Below are 25,089 nucleotides of genomic sequence, written 5' to 3' on the forward strand. Positions count from 1 at the left end.
AAGATGTTGTATACTCTCTCTAGACAGAGTTGGTTCAGGGTTTGATGCCCTTATTCCTTAGAAGTGTCTTGATCCAGCTTCTGAAGGAGAAAACTTGGGTGAAGTGACTGGGGCCCATCAGCTAAGCATTAGCTGTCTCACAGTTGCTGCTCCTATCTTGCTTATAGACATTTCATTTTCTAAAGGAGAGGTATTACGGCTGCTTGGACATAGCTTCCCTAGCATGTGAACATGAGTATTTGCAATCTAACGGGGAGTTAGGAAAATGAGGATTAAAGTGCATGAAATAAAATACTTCCAGGTGTTACCACTTTTTTGGGGGGGGATGTTGGTGGGGAATGTCGTAGAAACTGCTCATCAACTAAAATAATGTTTTATGAATATTATAAGGAAGCATATTATTTCTTTCTTAAAACATATTGCATAAGTGACTAAATGTTGTTCTTTCAAATATATATATATGCTTCATAGCACATAGTATGAAGACTATAAATATTTGTAGTGACCATTGAGTTTATGGGGCTATACTTGACTTCTTCATTGACAAATCCTGCAAGATAAAACATAAAATATTTCACTTCAAGGAATTTACTAATGTCCATTGTTAATGAGGAAGAAGTGGTGAGTAATCAGCTTTGCTCCTGGAGGCAGCAGAAATTATACAGGTCTAGATAATTTAACCCTGTCTCTCAACAAAACAAAACCCAGGAACACTGCATATATATTTAGATTCAACAGTTACATTTCCAGTATTTTATTTCTTCCAAATGTGTGAAGGCTCTCTGCAACCTTCAGAAGCAGCAGAGAAAGAAGCTGTGGGAAGCAAGAAGGCACAATATGACTCAGTAGCCAATACTGGTTCAAACTTAAGAAGTCTGACCCCAGGCTTTTATTTTGCCATATGTAAACACAGCACAATCTGGTGAAACTATTCTTCTGATGACTCACTCCATCTTTTACGCACAACAGAGCATACCTAAGTCTCTGAGGAACAAAGTAAGTTAAGACAAAGTATTAGACATGACTACATTGAGACTCTTTGTAAAGTCCGTGTGATACCTTCCATAATGATAGGTTCTGTAGTTTGACCGAGAAAAACAAGTTTACAGGGAGGGGCTGGAGGAGGGTCAAGCTCTGGAAAATATCCAGCCACACAGATTGCACAAAAGTCAGCAGGCTAGAATGCACATCTGTTCCAGCCTTCTGCGCAGACAACAGGTTTTGCATTCCTTCTCTTGAAGGAACAACCCGGTGTGCTTAAACATTCAGTTTCCCTAGCACATGTCTGTGAGCACAAAGACTTCCATGCCACTTTCACAGATGTATTCACAAAAAATAAAAGCCCAGTGATATTAGTTGTATTATTTTCAAAATCAGAAAACTAACTCAAAATAGTAATGATGCTTATTGAAGAGGTTAATGAAGTAAACCATTGTAAATACTATGCTCCATAGCCATTAAAAAGAATGAAATGATGCCGAGGTGCAGCTTCATGAGAGTCATTGCCTAGCGGATATGAGGGCCTGGGTTCAAGTCCCAGTGCACATGTGCACATGCACATGCACAGCATAGGGTGGGGGCATTAGTCTATACTGATCAGAAGTCCAGAGTCTGAGAGGAAGGAAGTGGTAGGATAGTGTGTGATCTCATCTGTGATGCAAAAAAGCGTCTGTGCTTTTGTGCATGTTGAGATCTTCCAGAAGGCTTTACAAGAAGCAGTTATACATGTGAGATTAGACACCTGGGATGAGAAGAATGTGCCTCTGTGACCATGGTTTCTGAGGGTTTTCTGCCAGCCTGGCAGGGAAATCAGTGGAAACTCTCAGTCCTTGTGGTGGGAGTAGGTCCCAGAGACTGTTCCTGTGCAGACAGACCAGGAGGCAGAGAAGAGAGTGGGCTGTAGTCAGGGCCTGGAGTAGAACCTTCAATTCCACGGGCCAGGCCTCATCTCCTAGAAGTTCCAGTTTCCTGAAACAGTACCACCAGCTGGGGAGAAGTGTTCAAAACATGACTTGTAGAGTCATAGCTGCTGGAAACTGTAAGAGCTGGCGTGCGTGTGTGTGTGTGTGTGTGTGTGTGTGTGTGTGTGTGTACCCAAGTATCTGGGTTCATAAGTGCACCCACCCCAGCAGGCTCTTCGTGAAGGTTAGTTTGTTTGTTTGTTTGTTTTCTAAATGGGCACATTCTTTATAATTAAGAGTGTAATGCTGAGTGGAAGGTTTTTGTGGAACAGAATATTCACACCTCTTGAATTAGTTGTCCATTAATTACCAAACGAAAAATGAAAAGTGAAGCTACTTGGTAGTCACATCAAGTGATGGCAACCAAGCTTAGTAGCACCAGTGGGAAAACCCGAGACCTTCAGCTTTTTCACAATTAGGACACAACCCCTCATGGATGATGTGCATAACTGCATTTTAAAGGACTCTCCTCTGAGAACTGCCTGTGTCCTTTTATGCTATGTACAAATGCTGGTAGCTGACAGCTGTGGCTTGTGATTTCCTACTTGACCTTCCAGTCTTTTTTTTCTTTTTTTTTATTATTATTATTAATTACACTTTATTCATTTTGTATCCCCCCAGAAGCCCCTCCCTCCTCCCCTCCCGATCCCACCCTACCTCCCCTTTCTGCATGCATGCTCCTCCCCACGTCCACTAATAGGGGAGGTCCTCCTCTCCTTCCTTCTGATCTTAGTCTATCAGATCACATCAGGAATGGCTGCATTGTCTTCTTCTGTGGCCTGGTAAGGCTGCTCCTCCCTCAGGGGGAGGTGATCAAAGAGCAGGCCAATCAGTTTATGTCAGAGGCAGTCCCTCTTCCCATCACTATGTAACCCACTTGGACACTAAACTACCCTGGGCTACATCTGTGCAGGGGTTCTAGGTTATCTCCATGAATAGACCTTGGTTGGAGTATCAGTCTTTGGGAAGTTCCCTGTGTTCAAATTTTCTTGTTCTGTTGCTCTCCTTGTGGAGTTCCCGTCCTCTCCAGCTCTTGCTATTTCCCACTTCTTACATAAAATTCCATTCACTCTGCCCATCAGTTGGCCATCAGGCTCAGCATCTGTTTTGATAGTCTCCAGGGCAGAGGCTTTCAGATGCCCTCTGTGGCAGGTTCCTAGGTTGTTTCCTGTTTTCTTCTTCTGGCTTTCAGAGGCCCTCTGTAGCAGGTTCCGAGGTTGTTTCCTGTTTTCTTTTTCTTCTGATGTCCATCCTCTTTGCCTTTCAGGATGGGGATTGAGCATTTTAGTTAGGGTCCTCTCTTTTGCTTAGGTTGTTTAGATGTACCAATTTTAGGGGGTTTATCCTATGTTGTATGTTTATATGAGTGAGTATATACCATGTGTGTCTTTTTGCTTCTGAGGCAACTCACTCAGGATGATCCTTTCCAGGTCCCACCATTTACCTGCAAATTTCATGATTTCCTTATTTTTCATTGCTGAGTAATACTCCATTGTATAGATGTACCACAGTTTCTGCATCCATTCTTCAGTTGAGGGGCGTCTGGGCTGTTTCCAGCTTCTGGCTATTACAAATAAAGCTGCTACAAACATGGTTGAGCAAATGTCCTTTTTGTGTACTTGAGCCTCTTTTGGGTATATGTCTAGGAGTGGTATGGCTGGATCTTGAGGAAGCGCTATTCCTAGTTGTCTGAGAAAGCGCCAGATTGATTTCCAGCGTGGTTGTACCAGTTTACATTTCCACCAGCAGTGGAGGAGGGTTCCCCTTTCTCCACAACCTCTCCAGCATGTGTTGTCACCTGAGCAGTGCGCACCATGGCAAAAAAAGAGACTGAGAGTCCCTGTCTCCAGAGAACTTCCAGTCTTAATGGTGGGTTTTAATGTTTGTTATTTTAAATGTGGATTGAAGCTTTGGTTTTTCAGACATGGAATTATTTTAGGTAGCTAAATTTACTGATTAGCTGAAGATTTTTTTTTTTTAATTTTAATTATTTTTTAAAAATTGTTTCATTTGGGGCTGGGTAGATGGCTTAGCGGTTAACAGTGCTGGCTTCTCTATCAAAAGGTTCAATTTTGAGGACTCACAGGGCAGCTCACAATTGTCTCTAACTCTAGTCCCAGGAGATCTGACACCCTTTTCTAGCTCCCAGCATGCATGAGGTCCACAGACATTCTAGCAGACAAACTACCTATACACATAAAATGAAATGCAAACAACAATTGTTTATTGATGCATATCCATTGGAAAACATTTTATTTTCTTTTTAAATTTAAATTTATTTTATGTATGTGGGTGTTTTGTTTTGCGTGTGTGTATGACTCTGTGCCACATCCAAATAATGCCCACAAAGGCCAAAAGAGGGTGTCAGATCCCCTGGAGCTGGAGCTACAGATAGTTAGTCTGTGTTCTTTATTCTTGAATCATCTGTCCAGCCTAAAGATTTATTTCTTATGGCATAAATATAAATTATTTTCATGAAACTTTCTGCCATTCTAAAGTATGTATTTATAGACAATGCATATTTCACAGCTGCTGTAATATATGGAATGTATAAATGTATGGTGTATTTTATACTCCCTATTTCATGATGCACCTTTATCATGATGCACCGTGGTTCTTAGCATTATGTAGCACATTGATACGTTCAGAGCCTGTCCTGGTCCTTTTTCTCAATTGCCTCAGACTTTTGAGGTTTAAGCTAATTTACATTTATTTTCTGGTAGTTAACAGGTTCTTCCTTAAAGGCATGAGATGACTTCATAATAAAAGAAATAAAACCTAAACCCTGTAACACAGCCTAACATGGCATGAGCATATGAGCTTACTGTGGCTTCCACATTTATTGTCTGTTTTTTTCCTATTAGAATATATCTGTTTTATTCATCTCTGGCACTCAAAACTGGAATATAACTGGCACTTATATTTGATGGTAGATTATGCCTTTAAATTATCAACGTTGGTAAAATTTTAAGTAAGTTGACAAGAAAATGGCATGACTAAGAGCAGGTGGCTTTCCTGTGGATAAGTGATTGATCCTTAAGAAAAGACTTACTTGTCTCTTATGTGTATGTGTATGCCATCTTTCTGTTTATGTGTATGATCCTCACAGAGAAGAGGATGTCAGGGCTTCTGGATCTGGAGTTACAGGTAGTTGTGAGTGTAGGTGCTGGGAACTAAGCCCAGAGCCTCTGGAATTGCAGCAAGTTCTCTTAAGTATAGAACTGCCTCTCCATCCAGATATTGACTTTTTAAATGTCTATTTTTAAATTGTCACAAGGTATAATTTTCATTTGAATTCTAGGTAGACAAAAGTTACTCACTGATTGCCGCCTAGTCACATTTATGAGACCCAAAGTCCTTTAAGAAATTTCTTTACTATTTTTAACAATTGAATTTTATTCTGAGCTGTAAAGATAGTAGCCTTAATCACCATCAAGTAATATACGTAACATGAATCCACAGATGAAGCAAAACCTGTAGCTATACATGGGTAATGGGAGAACATTTGTGGTTTTCAGTGTGGTTAACATGTTACTGATGTCCATGTTAGTACCAAGAATTTTAAGTTAATTGTTTTTTACACAACATTTTGAATACTTTCTATAGTTTTCTGCTATATGCATATGTGTTTATCAAGTATAATGAATAATTTTTACAAAAATGGAATAACTTATATAAAATTTGCAGCATTCCTTATTATACATGGCATCTTTTAAATAAGGAGACATTGGGTATTCCTTTGAAATCCTTTTTTTTTTTAATGACTGTACAGTGTCGTCATTTTGTGTACCCTTTCATCTTGCCAGCCATTAAATTTGTTGTGGTTTTTCTGTAAAAGTAACTTTTATTCACCTGATTAATGGTCATCTCTGAGGCTTACTGCCTCTGTCTGCTAACCTAGGTCTAGTCCTGGAAGCTCTTGATCTCTGTATAATCTAATCTAGGCCTAGAGTGCTCTCAGCCTCTGAGACTTAGTGCTGAATATGCTCACCTTTCTAGTTCTTTCTGAACTCTTTCTGGTTGGTTCAACTTAGCTGTTGTCTCAAACGCCTCTCCAAGCTGACTGATTCAATCTGGCTTCTCTCAGCTTCTGACTGAATTGTTCTGCTTGGCCTCAAAGTAACTAGCAATATCTCTGTTCTAATCTTTTGGCTCCTCACACAGACCTAGGTCTTCAGACATGATTTCTTGCCAAAGCAGCCATATTGCTGGATTAGAATTCCTCTACACTTTTCAGTATTACACATGACATTTGTTAATATTTTTGTACTTAAATATTCTTTTGATCTGATGAGATTTTAGATGTGGATCCTAGAAGTATGATGAGTAGAGTTTCAAATTTAAAGTTAAATTTTAGATTTAACTTATTTTACATCCAAGCCAAAGAGTGAGACTTAGGAGCCTTGCTAATTCATAGCCAATTTACATTCCCACTTATGCTCTAAACAGTGCCCCATTGCTTCACGTGTGATCATTGTCTCACAGTCTTGTCAGCATTAAGTGTTTATATGTATTTTGCCAAACTGATAGGCTTCAATTTGCATTTTCAAGTTTTGCATGGGGTAAAATTTTTAGCATTCATTGGCTATCACTTTTATAAGCTCCCAGTCAGTGAAAAGGGAGAGTGGTCCCAACAAAGGAGGTTATAACATCTCAAGAAAGTGCTCAACTCTGCCCGCAGGATCACCGTAAAGCATCATTTGCCCTAGTCACCCCGTCACTATGAAGTTCCTTTTATTATTTTATGGGAATCTTTTGTGATGCAATTGTAGAGCTTTAAATAAGATTGTTTCCAGTAAGAAACCATTAGTTTGTTTGTTTGTTTGTTTGTTTGTTTGTTTTTACCTTTGAAGCAATAAGGAGACCATGGTCAATATTTTGTCCACACTTTAACTTTCATTCACCTAGAAGGTAAACTAATCTTAAACAAAACAAAACAAACCCTACCCCCCAAACCCTCTCCAATTATTGTTGTAATCTTGCTAGAATTTTCTTCTGAGCTTGTTAGTGTTGTCAATATTGTGATTGTCACATCACTCCAAAGAGCTGGGGAAAAAAGGCTTTTTAAGTTAGGTATACAATTGCTTATGTTACTCAAGTACAAAGAAATATATTGTAGCCATATTACCAGTAGTTTACATGTATATTTTTACCCTGGTCAAGAGGAGATAGCCCTTTAAGCCTTAAATAGTTTGGGTAGTAGAGGATAAGGTACAAAAGACTGAATGGCTTTTCTTTCTAAGCGAAGCACTCATTGTATTGTAATTTTGTTAATTTCCTTTATGTGATGATGTGAAGTTTGATAATGTACACAATATGTATTTAGTATGAAGCACAGATTAAACAGTTATATACAATTTTAATGTATTCACTTCTATTTTAGATTACTTTTGATCTTCATTGTTAATACAAAAAATACTCCAAGACTTAAAAACAAAACAAAACCCAAATCACATCACTTAAATGGTACAGGTCATGAAAGCAACTTTTAATAAATTGAGCAACATCATTTCATCGATCAGAAAATAAGTTTTATCTTGTCTAAATGACTTATATTGATGGGAGCAGATAAGGAAGCATAAACTACATCTCATTTGGGGATTCTGGAGGCATTTTCTACATATAATGATATCAAAATTATAAGGTTGTATTCTGGAGCCTCACTAGCGAGTGAAATACTTGGAAATGAAAAACATCTCCACATGGAAAGAAGGTTATGAAGAGTGGCTAGGTTCTGGCACTTTTACCAGACCATTTCCAACTATAGTGTTTTGTGCTATAATTATCACAGTTTGGAAAAAATCTGTTTGGTTTTGATTCTGGCATCTGTGGCAGTCAGAGCTCAGGCCTTGGCTCCTAATTGTATTGCTCCCATACAGCTCTTCCCTATCTATAGAATACAAACTGTTCGGGAGATTTGTTAAATTAAGTTTGGAAGTATCAAGGGAGATGATGATGAGGTGTTTGTCCGAGGTACCTCCCTTGTGCGAGGTGCTTTATATCAGTGTTATTTAATCTTCAAAACTTCCTTAGGGAGAGATGACTTACCTGTCTTACAGATGAGATAATAGGCTTCCATGGTAAGGGCCATATAATTGACTAATAATAGAGGGGGGATTTGATTCTGTTGCTTTACCCCAAAAGTAATGATGGTGACCAAGGTGATCCTAGTGACAATTTCAGGGACCACATGCTACTGTTCATAATCTTGGCTTTAATTTTTTTACTAATAACTGAATGCCAGTGCCATGTAATTATATATTCACAGTTTATTTGGGTTGGATATTATAATCAAGGCAAATAAAATATACTCTGAAAAACTAGGTCATTTAGCTTGCTTGATTGGTTGTAACGAGGCCAAGGCCACAGATTTCATGGATGTACAGACTAAGACAGTTCCTAAGGGTCTTTGTGTACAAACAAGCCCTGGCGTTGTCCAGTTATCTTTTTTTTTTTTTTTTGACAAAAGGAGGACTTTGTTTAGTAAACAGATATTAATATTAGGTATACAGACTTGTTCTAGACCCTGAAATAGAGCCATGCAGTCTATAGAAATGACAACAAACAGAATCCCCCTGGTTAGTCCCTTAGAGTCCTTCCCACTAGCTCTTTGAAACATGAAGTACTACAGCATCATCTGTTGTCATCCTACTGTGAAGAGCACGCCTGAACTGCGCTCCTTCCCAGCATATCCAGTACTTAGTGATCATCTCCTTCCTGTGCACTCCTTCCTGCTCGCTTTCCTTAGAAAACCACCAGTCAAAGATTTTAGGTTCCATGTGTAACTAAGATCTTGTGGAACCTGTCGTTCTGTGTCTGGGTTATTTAATTCAGTGATTTCTAATTCTTCCCATGTTCTTTCACTGATTGTCTGTTTTTCTGAGACAGGATCTCACTATGTAGCCCTGGCTGTTTTGGAACTCTCTGTGTAGACCAGGCTAGCCTTGAACTCACAGAGATTTGCCTGCCTCTTTGTCCCAAGTGCTAGGATTAAAGGTGTGTGCCACAATGCGTAGTCACTGATTGTTTCTTAGAAACTGCCTATGTTCTGGGGATTATCTCATGTGATTTTTAAGTCCATTAGAAACAAAGGGAGACTCAGAGATGAACCTGACTAAGCTAACTTCCTCATGGCAAGGAAGTAGGAGAGTAAGTTACTGCAGTTTTGTGTTATTGTTAACAGAATGCCGGAGGTTGCTATAATGACCAGAAACTTATTAGGCTCTGGAGGCTGGGAAGTCCAAGATTGCAATGTTCTTATTGGAGAAAAGTTTTCTTGGCAGAAAGATAGAAGGACAAAGAGCCTGGAGAAGGGTCAGGAAGTAAGGAGAGGAACATAAGAGAGAGAAGATACAGGCCAGCTTCAGCCTTTGCACAATAACTAATCCACTTTCAAGGTAATAGCGTTAATGCATTCATGGTAAGTAGCTGTCATAATCTAATTACCTTCTAAAGACCCCACATCTTAACACCGTTGCACTGAGCATTAAGTATCGAACGCTTAATCTTTGAGGGACACATTCACACTAGAGTAGCAAACCAAAAACCAGTATCTCCTATTTTGATATTTATTTATTTCATTCAGAAGAGAAAGGTTTTGCTCTTCTGACATTATAAAATAAAGCTTTGGGCTGGGGCGATGTAAGTGCCTACTGCATAAGCAGGAGGACCTCAGTTTGGTTCTCAGCACCATGTAAAGGCCAGGCAAGGTTACACGTGTGTGACCCTCGTGCTGTGGGGCGAATGGGCATGGGACAGGACAGATGCAGGCCGAGCTCTTGAACTTGCTGGCCAGCTGGTCTAGCAGAATTTGTGAGCGCAGGGTTCACTGAGGACCCTGTCTCAAAAATTAAAATGGAGAGCAAACTGAAGACGTCACTCAGCATTGACCTTGGGCTTCTACCCTCAGGTGTGCACTTCCACAGTAGTGATGCACACACATGTACACTCACAGAGTCAAGACCTTCAGATGTAACTTTTTCACTTTTCCACCCCCACCCCAGAACTTTTATACACTGTGGTTTTTTGAGTAAGTGAAGCTTTTTGGAATCTATTTTCATCAGTAATGATTGTATTAGCAATGATTTTCATTTTAATAATAGTATTACCTTTTCACTCTCGTCCTGCTTTGATATTTAAATTGTTACGTTCTGGATACCCTTTGAGGATATTCTCATTTAGTAAATGAGAACACAGACATCTAGATTAATTACTTGCCTCAGGTCTCATCAAATTGGAACCGAATCTAGAACAAACTTAGTTTTTTATTTCAGGTCATGCACCTGTTTTCTTCAGACTCCTTCATGTGCACTTGTTGGGCTATTAAAGTTGAGGTGTGAGACAGCCGGGTCAGCAGGATCTTGCTGTAGTTTTTTCTGATTTTTATTTGAAAGAATTAGGTCTCTGAAGTTCTGTCACCTGATAGACAAGAAGGACTCTTTAAAGTTGGTCTAATTTCTCCTCTGAGGGACTACCACAGCTTGTCAGGCCACATACCAAATGTGCGTGTACTGTTCTTTCATAGGTTTTAAGATTTCAAGAGAAACTTTGCACAGTGTTTACCAGTCTACATAGAAAAGCTTCAGAGTGTCTAGAGTAATTTTCTCAAGCTCACACTTAACCTTGTTTTGTTCTCACAGCAAGTGTAGGCATAGATAGGTGAGTCCTTCGTATATTCCCAGGCTTATGTAAGAGTTGTGTTGTTACTCCGTAACAGTGAGTGGCCTGCTGCAAGCCACTCTATAACAGCCATAGAGGGTAGGGCAGGGAGATGCAGTGTGTCTGAGAGAACAGGGAAGGACAGCACTGCACCTTCTCCCTTCAGTAGTGAGCAGACATGGACAGAGGGGACACCAGTGAGGGCGAGATGCTTGCCCTGTATTAGGCATGACATTTGTAGCATTTTATTATTATTTCTAGCCAACTAAGTTGAAGCTTATATATGGTCTGAAACCTCGTTGATGTGTTAGAGTGCTTACTTATTGTTAAATTTTATTTACCCCTGCAGTAAATCTGATTATAGTAACAGTAGATGAAAGTACGGATGAAAGCACTTAAGTAAGTTCAAAGGTGTTTAAAGGAGGAGTCAGGAAGCAGTTTGATAACCGAGGCAGTGACTAGTACTCGACCTTTCAGTTGAGTGCTTCGGAGTTCCTTACTACAGAGGATCTGCCCAAGATCTTTTCCTGTTATCTAATATTCTTGTCTACTACATCCAAAAGTTTTAATATGGGCCATGACTCATGAGGCTCAGGGACTTGACCTGTCTGGGGACGCAAGGGAATAAAGAAAGGACAGACACACAGACACATGTATAGAAGAGCTGAGGTCGGTGGGCTGTGCTCACTCCAGTGGAGCAGTACCCCAGCCTTGGGCTGTGTATTACGTTCAGCCCGGCAGGAGGGACCAGCTAGTCACTGGAAGTGTGTAGGCAGTAGTCTCAGTCTGCCGTCACTCACTAGCAGGAAGCTGCAGTTGCTGGTTTTTGGATAGACAAGTCAATCATTCATAAACATTTGTGCTTGTACACACTGTCAACATTTGTACGTGGGCCAGAGAAAGCACCATCCCTCTAAGCTTGGGGTAGAGGGAGGCTTTGCCGGTCTTTGATATGGTTATGCCCATGTCATCAAAACTTATTTGCTCAGGGCATCCTTGGCTCTCCACAGATGTGTTTAGATAAGATCTGAATGCTTCTGGTTTATAACCATATCACCCAAGGGTGCGTGAGAAGGTGAAAATCTTTCATGATATTTTACTTGTTATTTTCTTTTTCTTCCCTTTATAGAATTTATCATTTTTAAAGATTATAATTGTGCTGGTTCATTTTTGTCGCAAACTAGGGTCCCTCCACCAGATTGCCCAGTGAGCCATATTCTTGATTGCTAATCCTGTAGGAGAGCCCAAATACCATGAATAGTACGAACCCTGTACACTTGGGTCTGTGCTGTATAAGAAAGGCAGCTGAGCATGCAAGGAGAAGCAGCCAGTGAGCAGCATCCCTCTATGGCTTCTGCTCCAGTTCCTGCTTCCTGGCTCCTCTTTCAAGTTCCGGCCAGGGCTTCTGATATTGGATGGTAAACTGTGAGCCAAACAAACCATTCCTCCTCAAATTGATTTTTATCCTGAGGTTTATCATGCCAACAGAAAGCAAATAGAGCAGTAATTCTCTTTTTATATCTTCATGTTTGGATTCAACTATGATGTGAAGCATCCAATTAATTGCCATTTAGTAAATAAAATTAACAAATAGCATATGAAATTAGAGAAAAGTTGGAGAGAGTTAGTATTTTTAAGTCTTAGTTGGGCTATGGTCTCATAGAGATCTTACATCTGCTTGCTCCAGCGCCATCAACAACCTAATCAAGTTTCATTTCAGTAATCAATTGCTCTTTTTTCTTTATTATTCACAGTTTCTTCCCCTCATTTCAATACACCCACATTTTGAATGACTCAACGAATGACTGCTGCTACCTATGTGATGCCTAGTCATGTTCTTGCAGCAGGATTTGTCCTTCTCAACATGGCTTGTGATTTTGGAGAATGTTGCTCATTCAGTTTTGGTTTGTCTGGTGTTTCCTTATGTCCAAAGTGATGAGTCTCCTTAAGAATATGTAGAAGTGATGCGTCTATCCTAGCACCGTATCAGAAGCCTATTGTGTGGGCCTGGCAAATCTCATTGCTGACAACATTGATTTTAACCACACGGTTAGAGTGCGCTCTTGCAGGTCCTCAGTGTTTTGTTTTGTTTTTGTCATTTATGATTTCTCTTGGGAAGATATTTGAGTGTATAATGTCTCCTCTGTTATGATTCTTGCCTGTCACACTTATTGCTGTGATGTCTTCTGGATTTCTTTTCTATTCTTTAGCAGTGTTCCTAACTTGAGGTCCCTACCACTTGATATTTGCTCTGGAGAGGTCCAGCGTAGGTGAGATTTTTCACATAAGCACAGGGGCACTGTGTTTTCATTCACCACTTTCACCGTCACCACACATCCATTAGTGTGTTTGGCACATGTTTCTGGTCTCTGTATGTGTTCTCTGGATCTCGTGGATGCACGGTGGGCCGTGTCTATGAGGTGAAGGAAGGCAGAGCTGCACTTTCCCCCAGACAGACGTGTGTTGTCAGATGTTGCTTTTCCTGCCCACAGTTGGTAAACTATGAAATTTTGATTTGTGCATTTCTAATTTTTTTTTCTCAACAAACGGGAATTTTTATCTCTGTGAGGCTTTTAAAAGTCAAGTACAGTACTTCATCTTATAATAAAGGCGGATAAAGATTTAGCTTAAAAAATCTTGCTACTTGTAATAGTTTATTTTTGTGAGCTTGCGTTCTTGAGAAGCTAGGTCTCTTGTGAAAGCAAGCTTAATTGAAACCTCACCTGAGATTTGTTTTCACGACAGAGCATCCAGGCCTTCTGTCCCAATTTATTGTTTGGAGTTCTGGTATCCCAGAAACTCTGGATTAGTTTTGTCTTTACATTGTTGGAAGAGGTAAGATCCCTTATATCCTATTTCTTGGGGCCCCTGAAGTCACTTTGATTCATTCAGTAATAATAAATAAATAAATACCATGAGATGATGGTCAGTTCATAGAAGAGAATAAAAAATACCTGCAATAACGATAGATTTGAAGATTATTCATGAGCTGCGCTTGTTCTTAAAATGGGATTATTATATTTAGTCTATCATAGATACCTGAAGGAAATTAACCCTTTGTTGTACAGTGAAAATTCAACAGTTTGTTGAGAGGAAATCCTGATTAAGAGTTTCCTATTTTTTCTTTGATATTTGGAAAATAGATTTCTCTGGGTGTTGGGTGGGTATGTGGCAGGAAGTAGAATGTGGTTAGCTCTTCTTTTGTGTTAATCACTAAAGGGAAAATTAAATTTGAGTTAAAAAGGTCATTGTAAGGAAAGACTGAGATTTTCTAGTAGAGTAGTTTGGTGTGTGCACGGGAAACCACAGGAAGTTCATTGGCACTAAAGGACTGCATGAGGCAATTGACAGCAGATGTTGCAGAGGTCATATTTTTATATAGTAAATGGAGCAGCATGGACTCTTTTTTATTTTTTTATTAATATTTTTTATTTTTAAATAATTTTATACATTCACTTGTATCCTAGCTGTAGCCCTCTCTTTCCCTCCCAATCCTCCCCTCTCTCCCTTATCTCCTCCCTGCCCCCTTCCGAGTCCACTGAGAGGGGGTGTCCTTCTCTCCTTCCGTCTGGCTCTAGCTTATCAGGTATCTTCAGGATGGTTGCAATTCCTTATCTGTGGCCTAGCAAGGCTGCTCCTCCCTCAGGGGGGAGGGGAAGCTCATGAGTTCATGTCAGAAACAGTTCCTGTCCCCCTTACTAGGGAACCCACTTGGATACTGAGCTAGTATGGGCTATGTTTCAGCAGGGGTTGTAGGTTATATCCATGCATGGTCCTTGGTTGGATAAACAGTCTCATAGAAGACCCCTGTGCTCAGATATATTTGGACCTTGTGGGGCTCCCTGTCCCCTCTAGGATATACTAATTCCTCCTTCCTTCATATGATTCCCTACACTCTGCCGAAGGCTTGGTTATGGGTCTCAGCATCTGCTTTGATACATTGCTAGGTAGAGTCTTTCAGGTGCCTTCTGTGGTAGTCTACTGTCCTGTTACTTGTTTTCTCCTATTTCCAATGTCCATCCCCTTTGTCTTTCTAGGTGATGATTGATCACCTTACCCCTGGACCTCTTTCTTGTTTATCTTCTTTAGTTGCACATTTTTTTAGTATATTTATTCTATCTTATAGGGCTATATAAGTGAGTATATACCATGTGTGTCTTTTGAGCAGCGTGGACTCTTAGGGAAGAGATCTGAAGGATAAAGAGGGCCTGAACTAGGGGAGGGGTAGAAAGGGATGAGATGAGAAATATTCTGGCCAGTCATTGGTTTTTGTGGCAGAGCAGATCCAGGCTGGCCTTCAGCTTCCTTCCTCTTGCCTCAGGTTCCTTTGTTCTTGGTTCAATTAAGGATGTTAGATAATTAGAATATGGAGATAAACTGAATGTAGAAGATGAGATACAACTTACTATGAATGGTAGTACAAGATATGTTGGTCAGTTTCTGTCAACACAACAAAAACTTGATTACTCCATTGCTACAGTCACCTGGGAAGAGGGAACCACAGTTGAGGAGTTGCTCTGTAGACATTATCTTGCTTAATGATTGACGTGGGCGGGCCCAGCCCACTGCAGGCAGTACCCCCCCCCCCCCATGTAGTGGAGAAGCTGTGGAGTGGAAATCCGTGAGCAGCAGTTTTCTGTGGCTTCCTCTTTGTGCCTTGAGTATCCACCTTCCATTTTCTCACTGTCGCTTACCTGAAGTTGTAAGATGAGACAAACTTTTCTGTCTCAGTTGCTTTTGGTCACCGTGTTCATCACAGCTTGAAAATCAAACTAGGATGGAAATGAAGCAGATTTGGGGGAAATGGGATGTGCCCAGTGTTATACGGGGGAGCCTGGGGTGCGGAGGGGTCTGCTTGCCGGTGTCCATGCTGTGCAACCATGTGGGTCTGAAGCTTGGGAGAGCTGGGGATTGGAAACCTGTTAGCATAGAAAAGGTACCTGGAACCGAACAATGGTGGTTACCTGGAAGCAGCGTGAGCAGTTGTGAGTAGAAGCTGTGGGCGAGAGTGTAATTCTGGACCAACGTTTAAAGAATAGACAGGAAGGGAGAGGTTATTGTTCTAAGAGACTTCAGTGTCATGAAGCCACAGATGCCTTGAGTGGTGATGGATTCTGTCTGTGTTGATGCAGAGAAATTTGAATTACATTTTTCTCTAAAGCTGATTTTCAGGAACTTTGATGTGAATGTTGGTGCTCAAGACCTGACAGTTAAAGGAGACGCTTCATGGTTTTCTGGGCCATTATCATTTGCTAATTTTCTTAAATCCGTGGTGATACAGTACTCATCAATTCAGCCAGCCAAATGTGTAATGTTTTCAGTATGCAACTTCACACAAAAACGGAATTTGTTTTAACAACTCATTTGCAAATGCCATAGTCTTCAAGCTTTCCTACCCAGTGTTTTGGTTCTCAAAAGCCAGGCTCTGCTTCCTCCCTTTCTCTTCTCTAATTAAGGGATCTGTTTTCCTGTTTAATTATGTTACCCATTCATAGATAACTATTAGTTTTCTATTTCATTGGTTGTAATCTAAAATGTAGTGTTTTTTTTTTTTAAAAAAAAAAAAACCCTAGAGATCATCTCTGACTGTCTTCATTTAACAGATGAATAAGTAGGCACAAAGAGATAAAAATCATCTGCCTGAGAGCATATAGGCAGAGAAAACAAAATTAAGATTGAATCCACCTGTCCTGATTCTCAGTCTGTAACAGAGAGCACGTTTAGTTTCAGTGCAAGTCCCGTTAGGCCAGGCTCTACCATCCTCTCTTCTCATTTTGCCTTTGTTTTTCTTGGAAATAGTGTGCTGTTCGGGCTGCCACAGAAGGCAGGACGCTGGTTTTGGAAGGCTTGGAAAAGGCAGAGAGAAACGTGCTTCCAGTATTGAACAACTTGCTGGAGAACCGCGAGATGCAGCTGGAAGATGGCCGCTTCCTGATGTCTGCAGAGCGCTATGACAAGCTTCTCCAAGTAAGAAAAGGAAAGCCCGCTTGCTGCTGGCTTTGCCTCCAGAGTCCGGCTGTGACTTAGGACAGTGCTCAGGCGGCCCTTCTTTTTGGCAAAGTGCCTGAGTAAATCACAAGTTTATGCAGTTTTAAAAGACCTCCTGATTACTAGGGTTTCCCTTTTTCTTTGCTCACTGTAAGAGCTATTCTCCTCTTACCCGTGTTTCTCCTTTCTTCCTTCTTTCTTTTAACAGCTCTAAAGGCAGTGACTTTAGACACAACTGAATAAAGTCCAGCTCTTAAACTCAGAAAATGCAGGGACTGACAGATGTGAATAGGATGTTAAAAAGACACTCTGGGGCTGGAGAGATGGCTCAGTGGTTAAGAGCAGGTCCTGCTTTTCCAGAGGATCTCAGTTTGACTCACAGCATCCACTTGACAGCTCACAACTGTCTTTAACTCCATTCAGTCTCAAGAGATCTGATGTTCTCTTCTGGCTTCATATGTTCACCAAGTGCACATATGGAGCACAGACAAACTTGCAGGGAAAACCGTCACACTCATAAAATAAAAAATAAATATGTAAGAAATAAACGATGATCTAAGCTACCAGCGTTTCCTGCCTGCCACCAAAGTTAACTCTGTGTCCATCCCTGCTCTCCACCTCATCCTCAACTCCCTAGTCAGTGATTGATTTAAAATGGGTCCCATACCTGTGATCCCAGCGTTTTGGCAGTTGAGGCAGGAGAGTCAGAAGCTCAAGGCTATTCTTCAATACCTAGTGAGCTGTAGGTCCATAGGGCTACTTATGACCTTGTTGCAAAAAAAAACAAAACAACCCCCCAACTCAACCAAAACAAAATAAATAAACATGAATCAGCCCGTGCTCTGACCCCAGTAGCTTTCTGTTTCAGAGCAGAGCTAGGGTTCTTCCAGTGCTACAGGAGACCCACAGAATCAGGCCCTTATCACCTCTTGCCTCAGGCCTATCTGTCTGCCTCCTTTTTGACTCTTCTCTAGCCAACTAGGCACTCTTAGGCTATACCTGCTTAGTAGGCTTCTCCCTGCTCTAGACTTTCCACTAGTATTTTTTTTGGCCCAGGTATTTGCTTGGCTCATTCCTACAGCCCCTTCAAGTCTTTGTATAAATGTTACATTATCGATGAAACTTACCTTGATGCTCTCACTAACTTGCAGTGTGTCCTCTAGGTCCATAGCCTCAGGATGCTTCAGTTTTTCCTGTGCTGTCTTCTAAAACTGTATATGGCTTACTTATGGTTTTGTTTAACTGTCTACTCCCTCTATTAGTATACAGATTTTAAGTGGGCAGGGATTTTTTCACACTCTTTGAAGAATGTTAGGCATTCTTTGTTGAATGAATAGTAAATGCGATAAATGATGTGACATAAATATGTACAAAGAGGGCAACACTTACAGACAGTTGTGAGCCATCACAGCATCATCATGCTGGGAATTAAAGTGGGATTCTCTGAGAAGGCATCCCCTACTCTACCTAGCCAAGGAGGGCTCCTCAGAGGCTTTAGCAGTGAGGCAAGAAATGATGAGAAGGTTCACCCTTGGTCATTGAGCTTGAGCTGCACTGGATCTCGCTGTAGCTGCTGCAGCCAATTCTTATACATCAATACTCTGGAACTTGAAAAACTTGTATCTTTCTCATACTTTTATTTACAGATACACATATGCTAATCTGCTACAAATTGCTCAAGGGAAGCATCATATACTGCTTACTGTATGAGTGCATGCATGCATGCATTCATGTGTGTGAATGTAGGCATATACATGCTGCGGTGCATGTATGGAGGTCAGAGATCAACCTTGGGGGTTTGTTGGTCCTCGCCTTCCATGTCAGTTGAGAAAGGATCTTTACAAAGAATAGCTTCATATGCCAGGCTAGTAACCTTGGCAGCCTCTAGGGACTGAAGGCGCTCCCATCTCCCTGAAGGCGCTCTGGGGTTACAGATGCTAAATGTCTGGTTTTCACATGGGTTCTGGAGATTCAAACCCAGGTCCTCAAACACTTCAAATAGTTTCATCCACTGAGCCATCTCTCTAGTCCTATGTCTTATACTTCTTGATCTCGCTCTGACACTGCTAACGTAGGCCTAGAGCACACTGGGTACTAGATAATAGATGTTGATGTGGGAGGGTCTCTAGTTGAACTGATGCTCTAATTCCTTTACTGGCAGTCTGTTTTCCCGTAACCTACCTTGCAATGTCTATTGAAGTGTCTACATGGTGCTGTTCTAGCTCAGTAGTCATTTTCTTCTAGATAACTGTAAAAATGATCACATCCTACCATAATTAAATGATTGTGGATTTAATCAATAAAAAGTTAAATTTATATCAAGTTATTACAGTTTATTTAGTGAAATAAAGGTAAACTTTTTAGTTTGTCTTTAAGAAAAAGTGGATATCATGTAGAATACTTTTCTTTTAGCCACTTTCCAGTTGTAACTTTACACAACTACAGATTATATTACTTACATACCAGTTTTAGTTAATGATTTAAAAAATTACTAAAGCACAGAATTATTTTTAAAGCATGTGCATTACTTTATAACAACAGCTTGATATATTTGTTATTCTTATAGTAGAATTCTGTACAGTTACTGCATATAGTATTGCTTTGCATAGAAATGCAGAACGTGAGAGATACAAGGGTGTGCTTATCGTTAAATGGGAAGGATATGATCTTCATTTTTTTTTCCCCAAGTAGATGCTAACATAAGCACATACTTGTCATTCTGAGTTCTCAGGACCTCATGAATATAGACATGTGTAGGAATATATCCCTTCTAACACTTGTATCTTAGGGCACTTCCTATGGTATAAAAAAAATTCTAATTACTGAAACTGAAGCCCCACTTTCTTTTTGCTAGGTTCAATCACTAAATTTTCATGTCTCAGGAAACTTGTGGCTGGAGAGGTGGCTCAGTGGATAAGAGGGCTTGCTCTGCACATGAAGTTCAAATCCCCAGCACCCACAGAAAACTTGATCATGGCTGCGTGCACCTGTAACTCAAGCATGTGATCACAGAGCTCCCTGGCCAGGCAGCCTGCCAAAAGACTGAGCTTCTGAGTCACCAAGATATCCTGTCTCACAGCAATAAAGTGGAAGTGAGGGAGGAAAGTGGCAGGTGCTCTTTTCTCACTTCTCCTTCCATGCACCTGTGTGCAGGTGTTATCCAACTGTGGGTCACCACCTGTGCCCCAAGTCCCAATAAGCCACTCAAAAGAACCAAAGAGTGGAACCAGAAAAGGTGCTTTATTCATGTGGCTGCATTGGGAAGAGGGACAAACAGCCCCCCGAAACCCTTCTTCATTTTTGAGGTCCTGAGATGAGCTCTGAGTTTAGATAGAGGGCCAAGGATTGAGTCCATCTGAGCAGTCCTGTCAAGGTGTCGTCCTACCCACCATTGTCCACGGCCTCATGCTGTAAGGTGGTCTGACAAGTTGTTAGAATGGTTTGAAATCCCTTCCATGGAGACAGTTTACCTCTCAGGCTGGTGAAACTTTACATCTCCCAGCCTGAGATCCCTGCTGAAGTTATTATTATTATTTTTTAAAGATGTATGTATGAACATATACTTTGTTTTCATGCACACCAGAAGAGGGAATCAGATTCCATTACAAATGGTTGAGAGCCACCATGTGGTTGCTGGGGATTGAACTCAGGACCTCTGGAGCAGCACTCAGTGCTCTGAACTGCTGAGCCATCTCTCTAGCCCCTGCTGAAATGATTTGTTTTGGGGTCCCTTGTTTCAGTAATATGTTTGGCAGGTTGAAAGATCCAAGTGTCTTCTTAGACTGTCCTAGTTTAGTGATGCATGTACCCTCAAACTCACACTACATGTGCCACACATCTCCATCTCTCTTACGTCTCTATCTCTGCCTCTCACTCTCTTACTGGCTTCATTTAGATGATGCTAGTAGAGTTTTATTATTATAGAAATAACTAGTTCGTATAAACTTCATGTTTGATTATCTGTGTTTTGAGGATTTCAGACAAGTATGGATCCAAACATTTGCTTTCTAGTGTATGTGGCCTAGTGTCTTGGGGCTACTGTAGTAATGTATGATTTGTGATTTCAATTATGAATTATTTTAAAATTTATTCATGCAATCAGTCAATAGACCTTTTCCTTATGTACTGGAAAGGTAAGTCCTTTAGAGCTTGCGGTTAGCATGAAACAATCTTTTAAGAGGTAAAGGCACAAGTACAGAATGGTAAAGCTTGCAAAAGGGCCCCTAATGAGCAGGGGTCAGAAAAGATCCCATTTTTACGAAGTTGTTCTGTTGTGCCTGGAAAGTTTGTGCTTATCCTGTGCAAATGGAAGGCCATACCACTGCAGATGCATCTTTGTTGGTAATGCATGCTGTTTTTGCAGAACTGCAGTTGTCAGATAGATTGAAGCCACCGGCTCATAGAAGGTGGGGGCTGCTGAGACTGGGAGAATCAGATGCAAATGGTGACAAAGAAGGTGTTGAATATCACGTTAAATATTTCTGCATTCTTATATTGCTGTACCCTCAGAAGATCCACTCTAAGCTGTGGACTTTAATCCTTAAAAGAGCAGGTCTCAACCTTCCGAATGCTGTAACCCTTTAATACAGTTCCTTATGTTGTAGTGACCTCCAACCATAAAATTATTTTCTTGTTACCTCATAACTGTGGTTCTGCTACTGCTGTGAATTGTAATGTAATTATCTATGTTTTCTGATGGTCTTAGGCGACTGTGTGATTCAATATCCCCAAAGGGGTCATGACTCACAGGTTGAGAACTACTGTCTTTACACACACACACACACACACACACACACACACACACACACACTATAAAGTGCATATATATGTGCACATTTATGTGGTTTACCACCAAGAGTCTTTGTATGGTTGATGAACCATTGGTAGAGTTAGATAGGAAAAAAGGCACATTTACCAGATATGTGCCTGGTGGATCTATGTGGACATTCACATGCATTCTCATATTTGGTTTTTGTGGCACTGAGAATCATGCAGGTTATATGACTTGTCACATTATATATGAGAGAATTGAGGCTCCTAGGGTAGTGTTTTAGCTAGAACTTGTATCAGCTGGCTGAGTCAGGGTCTATTATGACTCCAATTTTAGCCTGTTGCTGCTCTCTTAGCTCTGTCTTACACAGGACCATGGGTATGTCCCTGAACTCCTTTGACCTCTATCTTGTTCATTCATATAGTACTGTCTGATTGTGGCTAATTATATGAGAAATTTGTAGAATGTGGATGTGAAGTTCTGGAAAGTAAAATGAGAAAATTGAGTTTTTAAAAAAACTGATATTATTAGCCATTTGCCTATAGAAATATACCTCTAAGTGTAGTCTGTGTTTAATGACTCTGGGGAGCCTGACTCTGGTGATAGTCTGTGAGTCTGTTCCAACTCCTGCTTTTTGATAATAATCTGCCCTTGGCCCTCTCCTTCCACATTATGGACTAGAGTGTGGCAGTCTGTCTTAGGCTTTTTTGTTCCTGAGTGTGTGGGCTATGCTTCCTTCCTAACACAAGTCTTCAGACTGTGAGCTTTTCTTGGCCTCTGGAGCCTCATTTATTTTGCTACGTTCCTCAATGTCTTGATTTTGAGAGAGTTCTTAAATAGTCTCAGCAGTCAGAGTATGATTCCTCCCTGGCAGCTCTTGCCTTTGAAGTCTGTGTCACTTGCTCTGGCAGCTGTAGTCTGCATCACTTATGCTGTATGCTGTAGTGTTTTGATCTCCTGCTTTCCTAGGATCACACTAAAGAGGAGTTGGATGCTTGGAAGATTGTCCGAGTTAGTGAAAATTTCCGAGTGATTGCCTTGGGCTTGCCAGTGCCCAGGTACTCTGGGAATCCATTAGATCCTCCTCTCCGTTCTCGATTTCAAGCCAGAGATATTTATTTTCTACCCTTCCAGGTAAGTGTGTCAAAGCCATAGTCCTTGAAATGGTTTCTACCTATAACAAGACATTAAATTCTATATCAATGTTAGTATGTTTTTATTTTTAATTTTGTATATATGAACGTTTTGCCTACATGTATGTCTGTGTGCTTAGTATCTGTGGAGGCCAGAAGAAAGCATCATCTGATCCCCCAGAACTGGAATTATAGACAGTTGTGAGCTACAGTGTTGGTGCTGGGAATTGAACTTGGGTCCTCCGGAAGAGCAGCTGGTGCTCTTAACTGTAGATCTCTCTCCTGCCCCCTGACTGTTTTTAAAGGCTGCCTTTGCCTTTATAAATAGAGTGTATCATGAAATGCTGTAAATTGCAGTGTCTACTTAATTAAAAGTTTGGTTGATACTCATAAAACATTTCTGTTTCATCTGTTGTTTTCATTATTAATAGGTTGTATATGTTTCTGTTATTTAGGACCAACTAAAACTATTATATTCAGTTGGAGCCAATGTTTCTGCTGAGAAGTAAGTATACTTTATAAATATTGGATGATTAAACATTTAATTTGTTTAAAAATTAAATTTGTTGTTGTTAAACTACAAGATTGTTTAATAGTTTAATTTGTTGAATCTTTATGGAAGCTTCACAAAGGCAGGCATATTGAAATGAATCCAAAAGTATGAGCATGCCTTTTCCAGGCAGAGAGTGAAGCAAGGATCCTCAGGATTGCAGCAGTAGAGAAGGAGCTTGTACTGTTTCCTAAGCGCCTAGACTGCTTTCAGCTCTGAGACTTTAGGTTTGAGCTTTAGGAAAGGGATGAGACTCACTGGATAAAGTTGGACCAGGTTCTGAAGACCTTACACACTGTGATAGATTAGAGGAAATGTCTAGATCGCTCATCAGCTTCTGAATCTTTAATGTATGATTAATTTATTGGCATGAACCATTGTTCTTTAAGAATTCATAGTATATTTTATCTTTCTTAGGCTAAAGAAATCAGCCCGACTGTTTTATACTTAACATACATTATATATGTTAAATTTAGTCAAGTAAAATTTAAAATCTGTTTCCCTCTAGGGTTTCTCAGCTCTTGTCCTTTGCTACAACTCTCTGCTCCCAAGAATCCTCTACACTTGGACTTCCAGACTTTCCCTTAGATAGTTTACCAGCGGCAGTTCAAATCCTGGTAAGCATAAAATAAATGAATGGTGGATACGAATACCCAGATGTGGCAAAGACGAATTCAGAGTTCATCATTGGATATTAGTCACTAGAGCTGTCTTGTCATTCTTCTATAAAAGGCCTGATGGATGTGTGCACTGGAACAAACTACAGAGACCAGTGACATGCTCAGTCTTTGGGGGCTTGCAGCTTTGAAGGGTGAGATAGGAAAGCAGCCACCTGGAGGAAAGGAAGCTTCAGGCCGATCCAATAAAAGATGCACTGTACGGAAATAGATGCAGAGCTGACCCAGCCTGAGGCAGAGGTGCTGCAGTTTCCCACCTGAGCACCTAGTCCTCATTGGTTAGTGGTTACCCTAAAGGACTAGGTTCCCAGGTACTGGCAGGTCTCCACACTTATGAAGAAAGATGGCTGCAGGAGCCTAACGGCAGCCTGTATCCACAAGAGTGCTAGTAACTGTGGGAAGGGGAGGACGCTGGGCCACATGTAGAGAGCATATGAGCAGATCTGAATACATTTGCGGGGAATGCAGTTACTTTCCCATGTGATGTCCTTTCTAGAGTGACGGGAGAGCTGTCAGGGCAGAGGGCACATACACGATGTTCAGCCACAGATGGGCCTGGAATGTTTGCAGAACGAGAACAAGTCGTATCCTTAGAACTAAGTGTTTGTGGTAGAGACAGAGGTTAGAACCCAGCCATGAGTTACTTTGTTGATGAGTAAGGCTGCCTGGATTTTTATGATGAGGGAGGAATGGCCCACCAGAGGTTGTGAAGTAGGTGGAGGGTGAAGTGATCATTTTTATGTTAGATGAAGATGCCCTTGTCAGGAGCTAGGAGAGTAGGGAGAGCCTGGTTGCATGGCAATGAATGGGAGGAGGCTGTTGAAACAGTGAGACTCTGCCAAGGAAGGCATCATCAGAAAGAAGACTCTTAGTTTTAAACATTTATTGCTTTCCTCCAGTGTTTCTAGTTAGTGTAGTCAGATAGCTTTCTTGCATAATGTTTACATTATTGTATATATCTGGAATACTTCTTGTTTACTAAATTCTGTATATCTCTTAATTTTTCCTCTGTAATTTTTAATTTAAAAATTCTCTAATCTGAAAAAAAAGGTTAAAAATAGGAAAACACGCACAATGTCTTCAGTAAGAAGCCCCCGTGTTAACGTAATGCCACCCCTGCTTGCACATGTACCCCTCTACCCCCAGTTTTTTCTGAGCTACTTGAAGGTAAACGCAACACTTTTTAAAAGTGCAAGTCTCTGAAGAAAGAATTAGAGGAAGATATGAGAAGATGGAAAGATCTCCCATGCTCATGGCTTGGCAGGATCAACATAGTAAAAATAGCCATCTTACCAAAAGCCATCTACAGATTTAATGCAATTCCCATCAAATTGCCAACACAATTCTTTAC

At 40.6% G+C, this 25,089-nt stretch overlaps 1 protein-coding gene across 1 annotated transcript in view; it reads left to right on the top strand.

Annotated features, from left to right (window-relative positions):
• The window catches only part of Vwa8 (von Willebrand factor A domain containing 8), a 355,260-nt gene that overhangs the window by 53,203 nt on the left and 276,968 nt on the right, over positions 1 to 25,089 (top strand). Inside the window, exons 5-8 of the mRNA XM_055609598.1 lie at positions 16,419 to 16,586; positions 22,348 to 22,512; positions 22,967 to 23,016; positions 23,570 to 23,678. Of these exons, the coding sequence (XP_055465573.1) occupies positions 16,419 to 16,586; positions 22,348 to 22,512; positions 22,967 to 23,016; positions 23,570 to 23,678 (492 nt within the window). The remainder of the gene's footprint in view (positions 1 to 16,418; positions 16,587 to 22,347; positions 22,513 to 22,966; positions 23,017 to 23,569; positions 23,679 to 25,089) is intronic.

This window comes from Psammomys obesus, unplaced genomic scaffold (assembly GCF_907164565.1).
Source record: "Psammomys obesus unplaced genomic scaffold, mPsaObe1.curated_primary_1811, whole genome shotgun sequence".
Classification (NCBI taxonomy): domain Eukaryota; kingdom Metazoa; phylum Chordata; class Mammalia; order Rodentia; family Muridae; genus Psammomys; species Psammomys obesus.